General features: G+C 41.4%; 2 protein-coding genes across 2 annotated transcripts in view; one reads left to right on the top strand and one right to left on the bottom strand.

Annotated features, from left to right (window-relative positions):
- The window catches only part of LOC140947263 (gem-associated protein 5-like), a 31,254-nt gene that overhangs the window by 4,589 nt on the left and 7,885 nt on the right, over positions 1-18,780 (top strand). Inside the window, exons 6-22 of the mRNA XM_073396316.1 lie at positions 774-915; positions 1,422-1,634; positions 2,918-3,003; positions 3,350-3,423; positions 3,978-4,111; positions 6,132-6,205; positions 6,628-6,743; positions 8,111-8,206; positions 8,666-8,814; positions 9,115-9,289; positions 9,950-10,450; positions 11,064-11,204; positions 11,912-12,040; positions 12,626-12,763; positions 17,179-17,326; positions 17,879-17,998; positions 18,559-18,643. Of these exons, the coding sequence (XP_073252417.1) occupies positions 774-915; positions 1,422-1,634; positions 2,918-3,003; positions 3,350-3,423; positions 3,978-4,111; positions 6,132-6,205; positions 6,628-6,743; positions 8,111-8,206; positions 8,666-8,814; positions 9,115-9,289; positions 9,950-10,450; positions 11,064-11,204; positions 11,912-12,040; positions 12,626-12,763; positions 17,179-17,326; positions 17,879-17,998; positions 18,559-18,643 (2,521 nt within the window). The remainder of the gene's footprint in view (positions 1-773; positions 916-1,421; positions 1,635-2,917; positions 3,004-3,349; positions 3,424-3,977; positions 4,112-6,131; positions 6,206-6,627; positions 6,744-8,110; positions 8,207-8,665; positions 8,815-9,114; positions 9,290-9,949; positions 10,451-11,063; positions 11,205-11,911; positions 12,041-12,625; positions 12,764-17,178; positions 17,327-17,878; positions 17,999-18,558; positions 18,644-18,780) is intronic.
- Positions 14,537-16,232, bottom strand: LOC140947855 (BTB/POZ domain-containing protein 6-like). Its single transcript, XM_073397056.1, has one exon. It carries the CDS (start codon positions 16,049-16,051, stop codon positions 14,711-14,713), a length of 1,341 nt encoding a protein of 446 aa, XP_073253157.1. The 5' UTR covers positions 16,052-16,232; the 3' UTR covers positions 14,537-14,710.

Raw genomic sequence — 18,780 nt, 5'->3', positions numbered from 1 at the left:
ATTCATAAAAAAAATACATTTTGCGAGGCTTCTCTTTTGTTGAAAAGGAAAACACATTGAAGTGTCCATCAGATCTGCCCAGCTGAGAAAAAGGCTGGCTGAACTCTGACAAAAGCGCGCACCAATACTGACTGTTAACTATTTAAGCAATAGGAAACGTTTTCTGTTTTTGCATAGCCTGATATAAACACGAGAGGGGTTGGGAGAATTCGAGACAGTTATGCAAACCCGACACGAAGTCGAGGGTTTGCATAACCGTCAAGAATTCTCCCAACGCCTCGAGTGTTTATATCAGGCTATGCAAACACAGGAAAAAAGTTTTCTATTGCTTTTATAAAATAACTTTCCGAGAAAAAACGCAAAACTCTTTGTATGGTACTGATTAAAAGAGAAATTCTTACCAGTCACAAAGTCTTGTCCACGAAGTCTTGGATGCGTAATCAGTTCTTGTTTTGCAAAAAGATGCTTTCCAAAATACGGACTTTTCTCGCTTAAAATGTCAGCTTAAGCAAAAAAAACTGACACACCTTCTTTGTAACAATTTTCCAAGTTTCAGCCGGCGAAGGAATGGGCAAATAAAGTAAACTTGTTGAGTTTTGAACTCGAAAACTTTTTCAAATTCGTGCTTGTGTGATTAGCGCGCGAAAAGCAAAACATCTTGACGCCACAACCATGTTTACATACTCTCATGCAAACACTCCTCTCAGCCAATCAGAGCACGCGTACTATCTTAGTTGTTTTGTAAACATTTATTGTATGTTTGTTTTTTGTAGAGGAGAACTTCTATTGTGGGATTTAAGCAAAGAAGGTAAAGAACAGTGTCAGATGTTTGGCCTAGGTCACTCCAGAATTGTATTCAACATCAGCTGTGATGTGGGTGGAACTAGAATAATGACGGTTTCTATGGATCGACAGGTGCAGTACACTTATTAGCACAAGTAGTGTAATTAGTAATCATTGTATGAGACTGAGTTTGATACAAACAGTTACACAAAATTGGATGAAAAAACATGGAATAAATATTATAACAAATTTTCATCTTTATGTATTCCCTGATATATTTATTAATGCCAACTAAGTAAAAGCTCAAACTTGGAAGGTATCCTCCCAAAAAAATCCAGTCAAGCCACCTTAAGCCAGAGAAAAAATTGTGAAATAAATTATGTTGAATAAATTAGTAATAATTAGTCTTTTAAACAATGGGGGAATTTGTCAAGGTCCTTCCACAGAGTAAACTGGTGAAACAGTTCTTAAACATTAAAACGTTAATCCCGGCTGGAAAGGAGTCAGATTGAGGTCACATTCTTGAAAATGCTTATCTGACGTTTTTAAGACTATCTCAGAATTTCTCAGCTGTGATTATAATAATAGGGGACATGTTTATCACATATTATAGGATATTTTTGTCTATTCACTCGCAGATTGTGATTTGGGATCCTCAACATTTGCGCAGTCTCCACACCCTCCCCACCCTTGGTGGTTTTGCATATTCTGTGGCCATCTCTCCCCTTGATCCAGGTACTCTGGGTGTAGGGGTAGGGGACAACATGCTTCGTGTTTGGCAAACGACGTCTTCAATGGGGCCTTATGAAACCTTGACTCTGTGGCAGGGTATTAAGTCCAAAGTCATGGTGGTAAGTAGTAACATTAACTAACATATTGTAAGTATGCACGTGTCGGACACGTGCATAAACCTTCTCGGTATATTTCTTTACCCGTCTCTGCGCAACTTCTTTAAGGACCTTCAAGTTAAGGTAGATCTCCACCGTCGCGTGATTTTTACATACGTAAATTTAGTTTGCGCGCGTAAATAAAATAGAGGCAATGATGAAGTGTTAAGCGAGTTTCAACTTTTACATTAACGTGCGCCTTTTCAAACATTACCCCTATTTTACTTACGCATGTACTGACGCGTAATATTTACGTGCATGCGCACGTACATTTTACGTCCGTAAATAAAATAGAGGTAATGCATAGAATGTCACTCGTAAACATAAAAAGTGAACCTCCCTCAACGTTTACGGTTTACGTCTATTTTATTCGCGCTTGTAAAATTTACCTGCGTACAAGTTTACGTACGTAAAAATTGCGCGACAGTGGAAATCCATCCGTATACAGGCACGCTAGGTTAAAAATGTTGGTACAACAATTGAAAGCAATGTGGGAACGCTGTGTTGCGCTGAAAATCTACATTGCGAATTGTTCCCTGTAACGTCGCCTTAATTAGAAAACAACAACTCGGCACGTGCAGCACTGTTTTTGGTACACTTCTTTGCCCTCACTGCAGACTACCAAAAAAATTTCGTGATTTAATTTTTGATTTTTGGTTTTTGTTTCTGTTTGTGGTGGTGGTGTCCGATATCACAAGCACCACCATCTGCTGTAGCAGTGGCAGAGAAATCGTGGTAGTACTAAGTCAAGGTTTTGTGGTAAAGAAGAGTATCAGCAGTAGCGAAAGAAAATCAAGTCTTAGACCCTGTTTACATGGAGTGGGGGACCCCGGTCTAGTGGGGTAAGTTTCTTTTGTTTTGTGTTCCCCAGAGCGTGAAAACAAAAGAAACCAACCCCACCAGACCGGGGTCCCCCACTCCATGTAAACAGGCCCTTAGGCTACGTTCACACGCACAAGACGAACTTTCAGCCAGTTGAAAATTCATCCGTTTAGGTGTTCTGTTCACACGGAACCACCTTAACCGCACGAAAGTACTCGTAGCCGTTCAAAGTTTTGAAAGGAGCAAAATTATTGAACGATCCCCTGTGAATGAAGTGTCCGGCGGAAAATTCGTCCGAAAGTGGACTGCACCTGGAAACTCGCTCCTCCATGCACACACACTGCGCACTGCGCACATACGAACTAATTAACGTGAGAGTAGATCATAAACAATATTAAGTTTTTGTTGCTTGCTCTATTCTATAGGTTAAGTGGCATCCTCGTAAGGAAGGCCTTCTTGCTTTTGGAGCTGATGATGGACAAGTTGGAGTTTACAACATCATCAACAAGAGGTACTGTACCCGCACAGTGCAGCACAAGGATGATCCGTCTTCATAAAGACAACGAGGCGGTTTTCATGTTGGACGAATAATCTGTCTGACTTTATCCGTCAGTTATCCTTCTGAGAAACGGCCATTCTTTACTACCGGGAAAAACTCTTTGTTTGACTGTTATCCCTTCCCATGTCCCGAGAGGATTAGCACTGAGTACTCTTAGGGCCAGTTGTTGCCCGTTTCATCGAACCTTAAGATGTAGTTGCGTTTTTTATAGTTTCTTTTTGTAGTCCAGTCTTTGTGGCTCCTGCATGACATACTGTAAACTCAGCTTTCAGAAATGTTTTGATTTATTTTCTTGTAGAGCCGAGATGTCTGCAACATATCACAAGAAGACGGTGTATTCTCTCTCCTGGGGACCACCTTGCCCTAAAGCAGGTATTTTTAGTTATTTCAGCCTACGCCCATCCTGCAGCAGTTTCAAAGATTGCAGCATGTTTTGGTAAAAAGTTTTCGGAAAAGATGAAGGGCCTCAGCTGTATGACCTCTTTTTCGTTCATTCGTTCTGAAATAACCAACCTGACTATAGCAAGCCTGCACCTGTCCATTTTGTCGAACTGTGCTCATTTGACGCATAGTTAACTTATTATTTCGAGATGACCACTCCCTTGTTCACCTTGTAGGTGTTTTTTTAGTTGCCTGCACAAATGCCTGATTGATCCAGCTTCGAAGATAATTGAAGTGGAATCAGCTGATTTCTCCGGTTTTGTTTTGTTTGTTTTCCTTGCAAACGTAAACGCTCGAGAGTTCTACCTGCCCGCTACTAAATTGCCCTTTGAAATTGGTGTGCAGGATATAGCGTAAGTCGATACTGATGTTTTGGCGCCGACATGATTCGCGGTTTTAGGTGTTCCATTATTGTTATGAAATCGATTGTGTTTAGCTAAACAGATCTAAAAGTTATATTTTGTTATTTTTGTTGTTGTTGTTAGGTAATGAAGACAGCACCACTCACAATCTGTACAGTTGTGCAGGAGATGGGAGTGTCCTGCAGCACAGAACTGGACATTTCATGGATGACCCTGTGGACGTTAACGCTCTGATCTTGAAAACTAACAATCTTAAGGTACAGTGTGAGAATTTATTACAAGCCTTTTCTATGAAAATGTGGATCGTAGATAGAAAGTCGATACAAGACTGACCTCATGTTAGCTGCAACGGAATGCAAAGTTTTTCTTAGCAGATGTGTTTCAGTCATGTATTGTTTACGGAATGCGTACTTAGTACTTGCCAATGACATACATTCATGAAAACCTGCAGAAACTTGAACATTTTTGACGTTGAGTTTTAAACAAAACACAGAACACAGCTATCAGTGTAGGTACGAACACCAGCTTATAAACGACAATTTTCGTTGTCCTGATGTAAACTCTTGTGCATGTATATTTTCTCGTAAATTAGCCCGCTCAATATAAACAATAGGTGGTACAGAAAACAGACACATTCCCTGACCGGCCTTAGCCTGCGAGCAAGCTCTCCATTTGGGGAATATCATGAAAAGTAGGCGCGCGAGAGCCACGCGAGAGGAGACGCGACAACCGCATGCTCGCGCGTGCTCGCCCGGCCCGCTTTCGCTCGCCCAAATAGGAGTGCTTGTTCGAAGGCTAGACCGGAGTGAGACGATATTTTAATACAAAAATACCGACACTGGTCAGCCTGACTGATGATCTACGTATACGTCTTACCAGGAAGTCCGGGTAGTTGAATGCCCGGGGGGGGGGGGGAGTACTCCCCTATATAAGCCATATGGGTATGTGCCGCCCTATCGGGTAGGGTTTTGGTCTGAAAATGGGTGTACACTTTGCCCATTTTGGTCTGGAATCGGGTATGGTTTTCGTGAGAACTACGGGAGTGTATGAACGTATTTACAGTTTCAAATCCAAATGAGTAAGAAAGAAAGAGAAATATTCGAATCACAATGGATTTGAAGAATTGTTTTGTTTGCGCTCTAATCTAAGTAATGAAAACATAATTTCTGCCTAAAGACCAGGTCTGAAAACGGGTATGGAAAATTACATTTTTTGGTCTGAAACAGGGTTAGGATTTGGAGAATCGGGCGGCACACCCCCACCAAGAATTCCCAGGAGTACCCCCTGCGGGGTTGAATGTTAAAGTTGAAATGAAAAGCCGAGCAAAATCACAGTGTTTGAAAGGCTGATGCGGCGAAATATCAGTAATTTGAAGCACAGTACAGCTCAAACTAACGAGCGAAGTTCCCTCCTCCTTGTATAACATTAGTAATGGTACAGTCACACGACATCACAGACCTCTGTTTCCGTTTACTTGTACGGGTAAATTACTCGAACCCGTAACTGTAAATACGGGTAACTTAAACGGCTAGGTGGCCTGGTAGAGCGGTAATGCCATTATCACAACTGGAAATCATAAATGCGTTTTCTACAACCACGTGCAAACATGTTGGCCTAGTTGTAACCGTGTAGAAAAACAGTGTATCGTGAGGACTCTATCGTTCTGTTCCTTTTATGCTGTGCGATTTAATCACTGTATCAATTCTTTGTACCAATTTTCAGTTTTTCAATTTTATTTAAGCTCGATAGCGTGAGGAGTGGTTGCCCAATCTCCCGAGCCAGGGGCTTATGTATTAAACGCTCGAGCATTCCGGATCGAATTGGAATTTAGAAATACCAATATACAGTGTATGTTATATGGACACTTTGGCCTGACCCTTTAGTGTGTTAATTCAGCGAGTCAGTTTTGTAGTTAGAGCATCAGTTTTTGAGGGGTGGTGTTTATTATTGTTCTTGTGTTGTTGCGAGAACATTTGCTTTGGTTTTTGGTCTCAAAATATATAACAAAAACGTACATATCTGGGACTCCCTTCACTACCCTTTTGAGTTTTTTACCCCTACTCCCAAAGTCTGTACGGACGGTGTACGCTGACGTCATAACCAAATTCTCTGGCATCGCTAGGTTTCCAGTTCTAAATTTCTATCCCGTGATAGCTATGGGGCTCCGCTATAACAAAAAAAGAATCAGTGTATAGTTTCATGTCACGAGTCACGTTCATTATGATACCCTTAAGTAATGAGTTTCTAAATTTTACCTTATTGCTCGTATACCTACAGCACAAGCCATTTGGTCGCACAGATGTGTCTTGGAATCTAGATGGTACAGTTTTGGCTCTGGGTAATGAAGACGGGTGAGTTTTTTGATATATAATTTTTCGATTAAGGTGTATTTTGTTCCGTAGCAAAATTAACACATCCAGTTCTGGCGATGAAATCATTTCCAAATTCACCGCGTAGAAGAAACTATTCCTGATGCCCATCTGTGGTGGCGATTCAGATCTGTCAAAACTAGCCGGCCAAATCAGTCAGTAGAGAGCTTTAAATTCTGAGACGAGGACGACTACGAAGACGAGATTTTCTCAATACTAAGTATTGTTCACGGGTGAACATCATCATCCCTGATGATGCCGTTGATCGGCGAAAGCTTGGATTTCAATTCTATTTTTTTTAGAACAGCAGTTTAAGGCTTCATTAGAACAATATTTTTATTTTTACAATCATGCTGAAGGACATGAACAGATTATCAGTCGTTGTTTTTGATTTATCAATGTAGGTCAATTGAAGTGTATATACCTCCAGACTTGATGCAGGTGGCTATAATTATTACCCACAAGAAAAGTATCACTACGCTTGTATGGCATCATGGATACAGCGAGCTTAACACCTCAGGTAAGAATAATCTGCTTTATTTTTTGCCAGATTGACTCGGCAGATGAATACCGCACAGGTTGTCGAAACGTCAGTAACTGTGAACAACGATTCAACGATTCAGGACTACGTTCACCCGGACGATGAGGGTCCCCAATAGGGTTCTTCAAACCCGTAATCCCGACCCAAAATTTCGTGTAATCCTGTAACCTTAAGGGTTATTTTTGGCATCCCACCTCCCAAGCATACTTTCAATCTCAAAACTCGCCCCGATTTTGCTTTAAAATCTCGAATCCCGAGCTTCAAATAAGGGAAATCCCGGATCCCGAGCTTCAAATAAGGGAAATCCCGGATCCCGAAAAACCTTTTGGGGGTCATTGACGATCATACTCAACCTACTTACAAAATGACTCCTGGGTTCAAACCTTTCACAGTGTTTAGTGGATAAAACCTTGTGGAGTTGCCAAGTAGTCTGCGTGGCTGCCGAAAAAAGGTGGGGAGGAGAGGTCAAGCAAAATGCGAAAGCGATAGGGAAGGATACTTTTACCCTCTCCCTTCCTCCCCCTCTCTTTCGACACCTACCACTCAGGGCACCTTGTTATCGGAACGCTGGACTCTTTATTCTGTGTTCCTGGTCTCACACCGATCATCAGCTGGATTTGTTCAAATCCTGGGCCACACTTGAAATTACCCACCTGGTTTGCCCTCTATTAGTTAGGATTCCTTCCTGGGAAGCACGTTAGGGAAGTTTGCATAGGAACAGGGGGGAACCAGGGGAGGGGCCCGGAGGGCCGCACCCCCCCTCCCCCCTTTATTTTTAGAGCAACCTTAGGCCCGAAGGGCTAAAAAAAATTTTTTTGGAGACCAGGTCCCCCCATTTATCTAAGGGTCTGGATGACGATGCCGGATCCAAGGTCTGGATCCGGCACTGAGGAGTTTGCTGCTATAGCCTTTAAACCCTGATCTTCTTAAAGGCATTTATTACCCCTCCCTATTCAAGACAAGAGTCCTCTTTATGACCCTGATTCATTATAAATCGCTTACAGAATAAAGTATTGGACATCATAGAATTATATATTTTAATGAAAATTGTTGAGGGCACTCATATGGACCGCGCACTAGCCTGTTGCAGGCTCTCAGATGGTGGGGAAGATGCAGAAGACTGGGCAAGACGCCAAACTGAAAGGTACGCGAAAGGGGGTATTTTGATGTTCGCGCTTTCTCCATCCCCGCGGACCCGACTATCTCTGAGCCTGGAACAGGCTAACCGCGCCTCGCCGGTCTAGAACTATATCCTGCACAGTGACGAGGTTTACTTGTCCGATAGAGAAGTGAAATGGAAAAAAGATTCTTTTGCCCAGTACTCTGATATTCCATTTTCTTGTTAGGTTTAACTGTAGATGATAGTGGAAGCTGTAAGTATTGGCTGGCTTCAGGATCTAACGAGTCCACGATACATGTCCATGATCTGAGCAGCTTGCTGGGTACGATGTGTGTGTGTGTGTGTGTTTACATGATGACGTCATCGTCTTTCTGTTTGTGCAACATCTTGTCATTTAGTCGAGTGTAGTGAAACTCATCAGAAGTACGCAAACGCAATCAATTTTTCTTTTTCCAGACGCTTGGCACAACGGTCTGTCAATGATTTAATCGTTGTTGGTTTTTTAAGCCTTGTTGTTCCTCTTTGCTAGGAGTAAACTACGAGAGACGCAGTTCATGCAAATTGACACATATCGTTAATGCATCTGACCTTTATTTCGATCATTAAAAAGATTTGGCTCAGGCGGCATAAATTTTGCATTTCCTAACTGCAAAGTTCTCGTGATATAAAAAATTAAATTTCTCTTGTATGGTATAGATTTTTAAAATTAATGATTTCAGCTTGAAGACGTACTCCCATTTATCTTTCCGGTAACTAATATGTTTGTCCTGTTTACAATCAGGTCATTCATCCGGCCCCAGCCCTCGCTCCGCTCCCCTTACTGAGTCTTTTCGACAGCTGCCAGGTCACTCAGGCCGTGTCACATGTTTGAGCTGGAGTCCACACCAGTCGGAATTGCTGCTATCTTCGTCGTATGATGGGACTGCGCAGGTAGGAAAACAACGTGGCTTTAATGTGTGGAAAAGTGTCCTTTGTCCTAAATAATTTCCCCTGGGGTAAAGAAACTGTTCAACGAAAGAGTGGTCGTACAAGTGGAAAACTACTTCCCCCTACGACCACTCCCACTTCTCTCCCCCACCCAGTGTAACCCATGATAAACAAACTTTAAACTCTTGTTATATTCACACGCCTCGCAGTAATGTTTTGGTCATGGTAAGGGGAATTTTGTCCAGATCTTTCTTCATTTCGCCATAGTTGGTAGACCAAGAACTTATTTGTCTCTCTTTCAAGGTTTGGGATGTAAAGAAAGGAGAACCACTGTACAATTTCCGCGGACACAGTAACCGTGTGATGTGTGTAGTGTGGAGTTATCTCGATGCTGACCTTGTGTATAGTGGTGGAGAGGATGGTACTGTACGGCCCTGGAGACCGTCACTTCAGCAGAATCGACAACCACCGGTGCCAGGTACCCTGAGAATTAAAACAGAACTGAATGCAAGGCTGGAAATACGGCAAAGGGCTGATTTATTTGAGGCCAACAAAAGTAGCCTTACTCAGGGCCAGAGCTACAATGAAAGGGAATACTATAACAGCTCCCTGAGGATGCTCAGCTCTTGGCGTCCAGTTTGTAGGAAATTTGCAAAAAGGGGAGTTGAATAGAAAAAAACAAACGAGCTAAAAACAACTAATAAAAAAACTGCAAAAGACTACTTTTTAGCACTTTCTACTCTCTGAATGCCTGGAACAGGCCACCCTGAAGACATCTCCAGGCCCTCAGATCGTGAAAAACAACACTGAGAAAAAGGCGCGGAAATTATGCATTACGTGCTAAAAGACAAAGAAGAAATCGCAGATTGGAATTTCTGCGCCTAAATCATTCGCTTTCAGTCGCTCAGTTTTCTGTGGGTGGCTCCTCCAATTCCAATCTAATCGCCCATTTGTTAGGAAATTTGTCAGAGGATGATAATTAATAACTGTTTTCAGCAAGCTCGTCATTCTGACCCTCTAGTAATTTTTTTTGTAACAGAAAAATAAAAAGAATCTTTTAAAGACTGTTTACGCGGTTATATGACAGTATTACTGACAGTGTGACTAATCCAATTTTTTTTTCTCCATTTTTATGCAGAAAAGAAATCGTCTCATTCTACAAGCAAGTCCTCAAAAAGCAAAAAGAACAAACACAAGGCAAAAGGAAAGACAGAGACTACAGAAGTTCACACTGAATCTTGGCGGGAAGAAATAGAACCCAAACCTGACAGCAATGGAGCGAGGACTGCCCATAGTCAACACAACAGCAGGGTTATCTCACAGGAAACTGAAGTAAGTTCTCACTTGGAGGCGAATGGACCCCAGTCAAACCTCAATGCGGCTACAAGCGAAAAAGGTGAGATTGTAAAATCCCAGCAGGATGAGACGGAAAGGAAAGCAAATGTGGAGGAAAATGAGGAGAAGAATGTGAAAGAGAATGGAGACGAAGTGACACGTGCAGCTGAGTTGAAGGGGGAGGAACCTGAAATTGAAGGGATGAATCCACCAGAGATGAATTCTCCCGAGATGACCATGACTGAACAGAGGAAGGCTGGTATGGTGTTTCAACAAGAGCCAGTTGTTCCCCTGCGTTCCAGAGGTAAACTGGTTTCTTTCATTTTGTCAAAACTTCGAACACTGATTTTATTCACAGACATCATACATGGAAGTAGCTTCTCACGGAGACGTTCTTAGAGCTACGATACACGTCCTGTCACGCGTTCCTTGACGTGTGACGAAGCCCCAAGAACGTCTGTGTGGGAGACTAACAAGGAAGAATATCCTAGCAAATACTGGCAAGTGTAACCCGTTTGAATACATTTCATTCCTTAGTCACACTTCAAGCATCCTCATCCTCCTCCTCCACAAAGATGTTCTTAGAGCTTCGTCACGCGTCCCGTCACGCGTTCCAACACGTTTCTTAACGCGTATAAACAAAGCCCTAAGAACGTCCGCATGGGAGACTAAGAAGGGAAAATTTCCTTGCCCATACTGGCAAGTGTAACTCGTTTGAACACTTCTCATTCCTCAGTCACACTTGAAGCATCGTCATCCTCCTCCTCCTCCAGATGTTCGTAGAGCTTCGTCACGCGTCACGCCTTCCTTAACGCATGACTAAGCCCCAAGAACGTCTGCGTGGGAGACTAACAAAGAAGAATATCCTTGCACATACAGTAGCTCAGTAGCTCGCTTGAATACTTTTCATTCCTCAGTCACACTTGAAGCATCCTCATCGTCTTCCTCCAAGAAAAAGAGAAAAGTCAAATCTATGCTGCCACTCTCTGCTGTTGCTGACAACAAATCCAAAGCAGCGACACAAGAAGAATGCGTGGAACTGGCAAAGATTATCTACGGTGAGGTTATCCTGAAATACCTCAACCCCTCGGAAAGGGTTGTTGTTGCGTACCAATATCATGTTCTAAATTCCCAAAGGTCTTGATAGAACGGGTTTAGTGTGAGTTGAACGCGAAATAAATTTTGCTGCATTTTCGATGGGCTCTTTGCAGCTAGTTACTGAGTCGCTTGGTACAAAATACAGCATGCGGGTGAGCAGGAAATGCACTTATACAGGAAAACAATGAAGATTAACGTTTTATATTTTGGGAGCGTTTTGTTTGTCGTTTCCTAGTGCGTTGCTTGTTCTCCAGTGGGGCGTTTTTGTGACACGTGACTGATCAGCTGCAAAACCGGGCCTATTGGTCTACTCTGTGATTGGTAAAAAAATATTCGTTCCGCTTCCTCAACTAATCAGTGATTTTACTGAAACGAATTAGCGCCAGTGGTATTGCATTCGTATTAAACCCTTCATCCCGCTTGTCTTGTCACTGGGTTAGCTATTTAGCTAGACAATGACAGAATTTATAAAATGCTTGCTGATGATGGCAGGTGTACTTGGTTTACCCACAATCACTGATTACGCAGAGAGACCAGCGCCAGTACATTATGAAGGTCTACTTGAGATATCTGTTAAATCATATTCAAAAACTCTCTTCGGTCTGTGATTAATTTTAAATAAATCGACAACATTTATACTTTTTTTGATGACCTACTCATTTTTCAGGTCTAGGCCAAGCTGATAATAAGAGTTCAGAAGATTCAGGTGCACACAGCATTGCTGGCTCAGAGGAACTTGTAAACCTCGGGTTATTTGCAGATAGGTGTGGAGCTTACAGGATGCTTGCCACCGAGGGTATTTACACCCCTTTAATTCTAGTTCTCTTTTTCTTTCTGATTAACAATGTCAGGCTCTAATTTTTCTATTGTTTAGTTTCTTTGCTCACGACGTGCTGAACGATACAAGTCATTTTTATAACCGAATGTTGTGTGATGTGCTATAAAATCGTAAATGAATTCAGTTTCAACCTTACCACTTTGGGAGACCTAAACAATATAATAAACCAGGAATACATTAGCTTGTCTCTTTGCAGCTATGGACGGACAAATACAAATATCTCATTATCCACCCCCCCCCCCCCCCCCTCCGATGCTTTTTATGGATAATTTATGACAGTGTGTGAGTGATCGGGGAGACTTTGCCAGACTCCTGGTAGGAGCAAATAGCTCGCTTTTGTTTTACAATCATGAGTTATGAGTGCCCTTCTTGTAAATTGGAACTAAGATAAACTGAAGAGACGCTCTTCACTGATAGAGGTTTCTCTTTTGTCCCTGGTGCTTTTTTCACGTCCCACTGAGTCTAGTGAAAGTACTCTAACACCAGCCCCAAACTTTTTCTTCTTAATACGAGTAGACTAGAATCTCTGATTCCCTTTTGTAGGTCAGCATCACGAGGAGAGTGGTAACCTTGACTACAAACTTCAGCTGGAGATCTGGAAAGGGAATTTAGGTGGAGCGCTGGAGATGGCTACTAACAGCAAACAGCTCAATGACTGGCTTGTGGCTCTCAGTCCTCTAGGTAACACGGTATTCCTTTCTTACATAATTTTCGTCCACACAAAGCACAATCTTACCATTTCAATTTCTGCTCAACAACAAGAACAGCAACAACAACCTTTATTCCGTATTCCAAAAACTATTTTGAGCAATGTGTACAAGCTTCCGGCGCAATGATTTCTGGCATGGTTTGGGTGGACAAGCGTCGCTTATGATTGGTTAATGATTGCCATGAATACCATCGACCAATCAGAACTAACGATTGTGCACCCAAACGATCCCAGTAATCACTGCGCCCAAAACTTGTACCCATTCTCCCTAGAGAATTATAACAGCACTAGGACAACTTCAATCCAACTAATGCATATTTTAATGTTACTAATTACCACAGGGCTAAAAGACCAACAAAGCTCCGTTTAAATATATTCAACCTGCGCGTACTGAGAACTGATTGAGCCAAAGCAAATGCGTTACAATAAAACGATTATTAGATAACAATGTAACATTCCTAAAGCTTTTCTGTAGAGTTATACCGTGGGTGCCAGAGACTTTTCTAGCGCGGTTTCCGGTTTCTGTCGGCCTTCATTCGGCCAACACCGAAAATTCCCGCCGCACGCGAGAAAAACCTCTGATACCCAGGGTAGTAGAGTTATATATTGAAGGTAAACGGACACCTTTAGGACCCAGTTGCACTAAGTGTTCGTCTCAGACAGATGTTCGTCTTATAGAGAGTCAAATAAAAGGAGTAAAGAAAGGCAGTGACCAGCTCGAGGTGTCCGTTTTACGAAAGTGTCCGTCTTATAGAGGTGTCCGTTCAGAGAGAGTGGACAGTATGCGCTTAAATGTCAGTTAAAAACTGCCTCGCAGATGGAGGTTGGATACCCGAGTCATCCAGCATAATTCAGCATTACTGGCAGGTAAATGGCCCACCGTTCTTCCCGAAAGTCCCGGAAAGTTTTGGTAAATGGGAAACAACCTCTCCTACAAAATTATTATTGTTAAGAAACCGTTTAAAACAATCCACCCATCTACCCATCTAAGTGTTTTTTGAAACCAGACGAATTGTAAATAGTGTTTTGACGGAATAGTTTTTTAAGTGAATTAATTGTGAATAGGATTTTAATAGCTAGTATTATTATCACTGAAATATATTCGATTATTAAAAATTATCTACCCATCTTGATGACAGCTTCAGTATCATGAGTAGATTGAGTGTAAAAGCAAGTAATAATTGTGCAATATATCGCAGCACTGGTGAACTCCATTGGCGAGTAAGGAAACCTAACAGAAAGGTTAAAATTCCTTAAGGTGGCTGAACACAGTTTGGCAGTTTGTGAGTATATGTCATTTGCTAAATTATGGCAAGAGAAAGGTTGCAGCTTACAAGCTGAAACTTGGCAAGTAAAAAATATACTAATGAAAGATTTTGACTGACAGGTCAAATGTGACGTTTTCGTAGTTTCCACGGCAACATGAACGATTGAATACGACCTTAAAATTTCACTTTTGCTCAGTTTACATAATATTCGCTCATTAGATTTTCCTATAAACTTGCACACAGCTTACTATGATTAATCATTACCACGTGAAATTTGTTTGACCAAATTTTAACAGACGGGTTTTTAGATAATCAATAATATGATTTTACTGTAATTATTAAATGTGTCACAAAATTCGTCTGTTCAACTTCCATTTCAAAGTTCTTATTATTGAAAGTACGATAAAAGTAGAAATTCTGCCAAATATCACAAAATTTTAATGAGTAGATTTTGAGAAATTGTCTTCTGTGTACCATTGCTTTTTTCGCCGCTATGTTTGTTTGTCTAATTTAAAACACACGCCGTTACGCGAGTTACCGCTGACCGCCTGCAAAACTGTGTTCAGCCACCTTAAAAGAACTGTTCTTGAGTCAAATTAGAACGGTAAATGCTTCAAGTCCAACGCAGTTTTGGAACTGAAGTGATAATATTCAATTCTCAACAGAAAAAATAAATTCGGAAAACTGGCCAGAATAAGTGGTAGTATATATAGAGCTGTCTTTTAAGCCATAAAATCTAAAGGTGACACCCGACCTGTTTATAATTTTTAGCCCTTCAGTCCCGTATCCAGATGGAGGCCCGGATATTAACGCTTCAATGTGATATGTAGTGTTCCTCTTCATGTAAGCTCCAGAGTCAAACGATACTTGAAATCCATAATAATTAGAAGAACATCCATAAGGCAAAAGCTCTGAGAAGTATGTTCCTGATTTGGACACTATAATTGTGTTGTTACTAGCATTCTTTACCTCCAATGTCACTGTGTAGCTGGTTTTGTGTCTGCCAATCAAGCAGACTCCATGAAATGTAATACTCTGGTCCGCACTAAAAGCAAGCGAGTGTTTGTCCCCTTCATAGGGAATTCCCTCATATGAAGCACACGGCTTTTTCAAAGAAGAAAATCTACCGAAGCGATCATGATTGACAAGAGACCGTCTTTGAGTCTTCGAGAACCCGACAGGAGAGGTCTGTATTGTAAAAAACTTAAACAAGCCAGTTGTTTCATCTGGAGTAAGAATGTTAGTGTCAACGACAACAGAAGCAAACTCCTTTACTGACATAACCGGGAAGCGTATTGCTTTAATTATTTGTTCTCCCAGAATTCTTCTTTTCTTTGGACCATCTTCTGTCAAACCTTGCTTTTGACATTGCTTTCCTGCCCAACGATCTACAGCTTGAAACAATACTACTTCTAGACTATTAAGAGAGTCTCGAGTGACTACTGCTTCAAGTAAGGACTTGTCAATTGTCTCAAATCCGTTCGATTCCACAGCCTCGTCTGTCTTCTGATCAATTAATTTCCAGCATCGATCTACGATGACCCCTTCATGATACACCTGTGCAAATGACAGGATATCGAAAACATTCGACGGATCTATCTTTTCTTTCAGATATTCCGTGCATTTATCAGCTAGTGAAGGCACAATGTATTTCTTGGCCAAATATAACACTCCCATTACATTACTTCCGCTTAAATTCACTTTATCGCTGTACATGTAACGAAACAACTCCAACAGACTCTCGTAATCACAGTCAGGCAGTTCAATAGTGTCTTTAGTCTCCGCCAGTTCACCGTAAAACATGGCTTCAAACACAGGACTGCTAATCGCCAGTATGAATTTGTGTGCTGCAATCACTTGGGCACTTTCGCTTTCGCCATTACTGTTTGCGGCAACAAACTTGACATCGCTCAAGCGATCGTTGTTGAGCAAAAACTTGGTTCTTTCTCTAATAGTCGGTCTTGTTGTCTGCCAGTCTGCTTTGAGGGACATATTCGTCTTGTAGTAAGGCCGTTTTAAAACGTCAAAGTCTTTCTCTGTTTTTGTTTCTGAAACCCGCAACGAAAGACAGCATGCAGAGCAGCAGAGCAGTTAATTCAGTTGTTCCAGAATAGGTAGCGCACGCGCAGACAGAATGCCCCTTCGTTAGCATTTAGCCGCTTGTGTGCTATGCATATCAAATAACCAAACCTAAGAAGTCACGCGATATTTTGTGGAATATCACGCGATGTCTTTAAAGAGGTCACAGCACACGCAGCGACGTTTGCACTAAACATATTAAATCTCGTACTTGGATGCGGCGCTTGGGGGAATAAATCAAAAGAAATCACCTTGAGGTTCAGAGATTAATAATACATTTATCTTGTTTTATTCCCACAGTCTTTGCAGTTGGTCTATTACTGAATGCCAAATGAATCTTTATCAGTCTTCTCTTTACAAATGCAGTGTTATAAGTGTTATATATCATGCACAATCTATTGTCAAGAATTGTAATCATCAATCCAATCTTTTAACCATTGTAGCACGCTATTTGAGGCACCGACGTCTTGCAAATTTCATTTTTGATTGACGTTTTGCACCACTTTAGGTCTGACCTACAATGAAACACAAAAGAAACTCTTTTTATTGGTGATCTTCAGCCATCCTTTTAATGAATACGTTAGCAGCGAAAACTTGTATCTTTACTTATTAGTTTTACACGTGTGTGTTTTACATGCCAGTGCATGCACAGTGTCATAGTTTCTTTTTGTTTTACCGTTGTCTTTATTTAGGTGTAGTATTGTATTAACTCCTTTGTTTTTGTCAATATTATCTCATTAGCTACTGAAATTACTGTTATTATATATTTCAAAATTTTAAGCTTACAGTTACTTCTGAAGATGTATGTGGAGACATACAAAACGTTAAGTCAGTGAATGAAATTCTATTTTAGCTATGCGCTCGTTTAGCTTCATGTTTGTCACCGCAATTTGCGTTTTATTTCTAGTCAAGCTTCGTTACCCTAAGAAGAGAGGCATTTATGATTTCAATACAAAGTTTCCATAGAAAACATTAGATATTAGGCGTTTTCGTCTCTGTCCCATTACGGCTCTTATTTTTTTCCTTTTTCATTTTGCTAGCCGGGCGTGACGTATGGATGAGTATCACTCGAGCATACGCTGACCAGCTAGCATCGCAGGGATCTCATCATCGTGCGGTACTGTATTACCTGGCCTGTCATGACACGTACAAGGCTATAGAGGTGTTCAAAACTCAGGCTATGTACAGGTACGGCTGTTTTAGAAGAGGTATTTGATACAGAATTTAGCACTGACTACAGTATAAGATAATTACACGAGGAGAAAAGTTCAGCATAGGAAACATTTGGGTTTGCTTTCAAGGCTTTTTTATCACAAGGTTATGAGTGTTGTGAAGGAGGTGTAGGCACCGGTACCCCAAGCTCAAGAGCGAGTTGCTTAACAGAAATATATATGAGTTTGTATGGAAAATTTATCGATCGTTATTTAGAGCATTGAAAAAGAAATAAATATACATCAAAACTTCCTACCTTGTCTTCTTGCCTTGTTTGTGGTATGTTCTTAGCATTTCTGGCCGTTTCAGCGCGGTTTTAGCGAGTTTTAGTTCTACCGTTGTTGTAAAGCTATAACTCGCTAAAATCGCGCTGAAACGGCCAGAAATGCTAAAACATACCACAAACAAGACAAGGGGACCAGTCTGCTATCTTCATAACGTCATCAAGTGTAACATTTACGCCCCTGACAATTCAGTCTTTAACAAAATTAAACAAATTGAGACAATTGTCTTTCTGTTGTATTTCAGAGAGGCCATCGCATTGGCCAAAGTTCGACTGTCCCCCCTAGACCCAGTCCTCTTCGATCTTTACAGTACCTGGGCTAGGAAGTTGGAGACTGATAGTTCCTTTGAACAAGCCGCTAAATGGTAAGGTAACTGGAGCTATATAGTTGACCCAAAACGTCTTGCTAGAGGGTATGGAAAGCAATTAGACATCAACAATAAGAGTTTTCTTTGTTTTCAATCTCAAGGTACTAACCAGCAAGCCCTGCGCAAGTATCTCATTACGTAAATGGTTACTATAGCGTAGCATTCGAATCTTCCTCCCCTCTCCCCTCCCTAATACGTGCTTAACTTTATTATGCCAGCATAAGAATCCTTTATGTATCAACCGCTCACATGTTTAAGAGTCGTAGAAGAAATACATGAAGAAAGTTTCGGGGGAATGCGATACATGCTATGAAGGTACCGTAGCGTCTTTAGAAACGCTCAGCGTAGAGAAAAACATCTGGCTCTAGACTAAACGACGCTAAAATGTGTTTTCGGCGATGGTTTGGTAGCTTCCCAAGCAGCCATTTTTGTCTCGTCATTCAATACTCCTTCCCAAGGAACAGGAGAAGCGTTGCGTGACGAGACAAACACGGCTGTGTGGGAGAAAAATGGTTTGAAGACAGTATAAAGAACAAAGTCTGTGTTTGTGGTTGTAGTTACTTGGCAGTCCATTCATCATGCGATGCAGTGAGGGTATTGAGCCGCCGTGGTGATCAGTCCTCACTTAGGACGGCATTACAGGTATGGTTTAAAGAGTTTGCCTGCTATAAGTTCCCACTTAGGTGAATGCCATAGGTGCATATTTGCCCGAGCAAGTTCTTGATTTGGTCGCTCCATGTCAGCGAATCTGGATTCCGGTATCCACCTAGGAAATTTTT

This window comes from Porites lutea, chromosome 9, assembly GCF_958299795.1.
Source record: "Porites lutea chromosome 9, jaPorLute2.1, whole genome shotgun sequence".
NCBI lineage: Eukaryota > Metazoa > Cnidaria > Anthozoa > Scleractinia > Poritidae > Porites > Porites lutea.
Note: the sequence above shows the minus strand (reverse complement) of the source record. Positions and strands in the feature narration are given on the sequence as shown.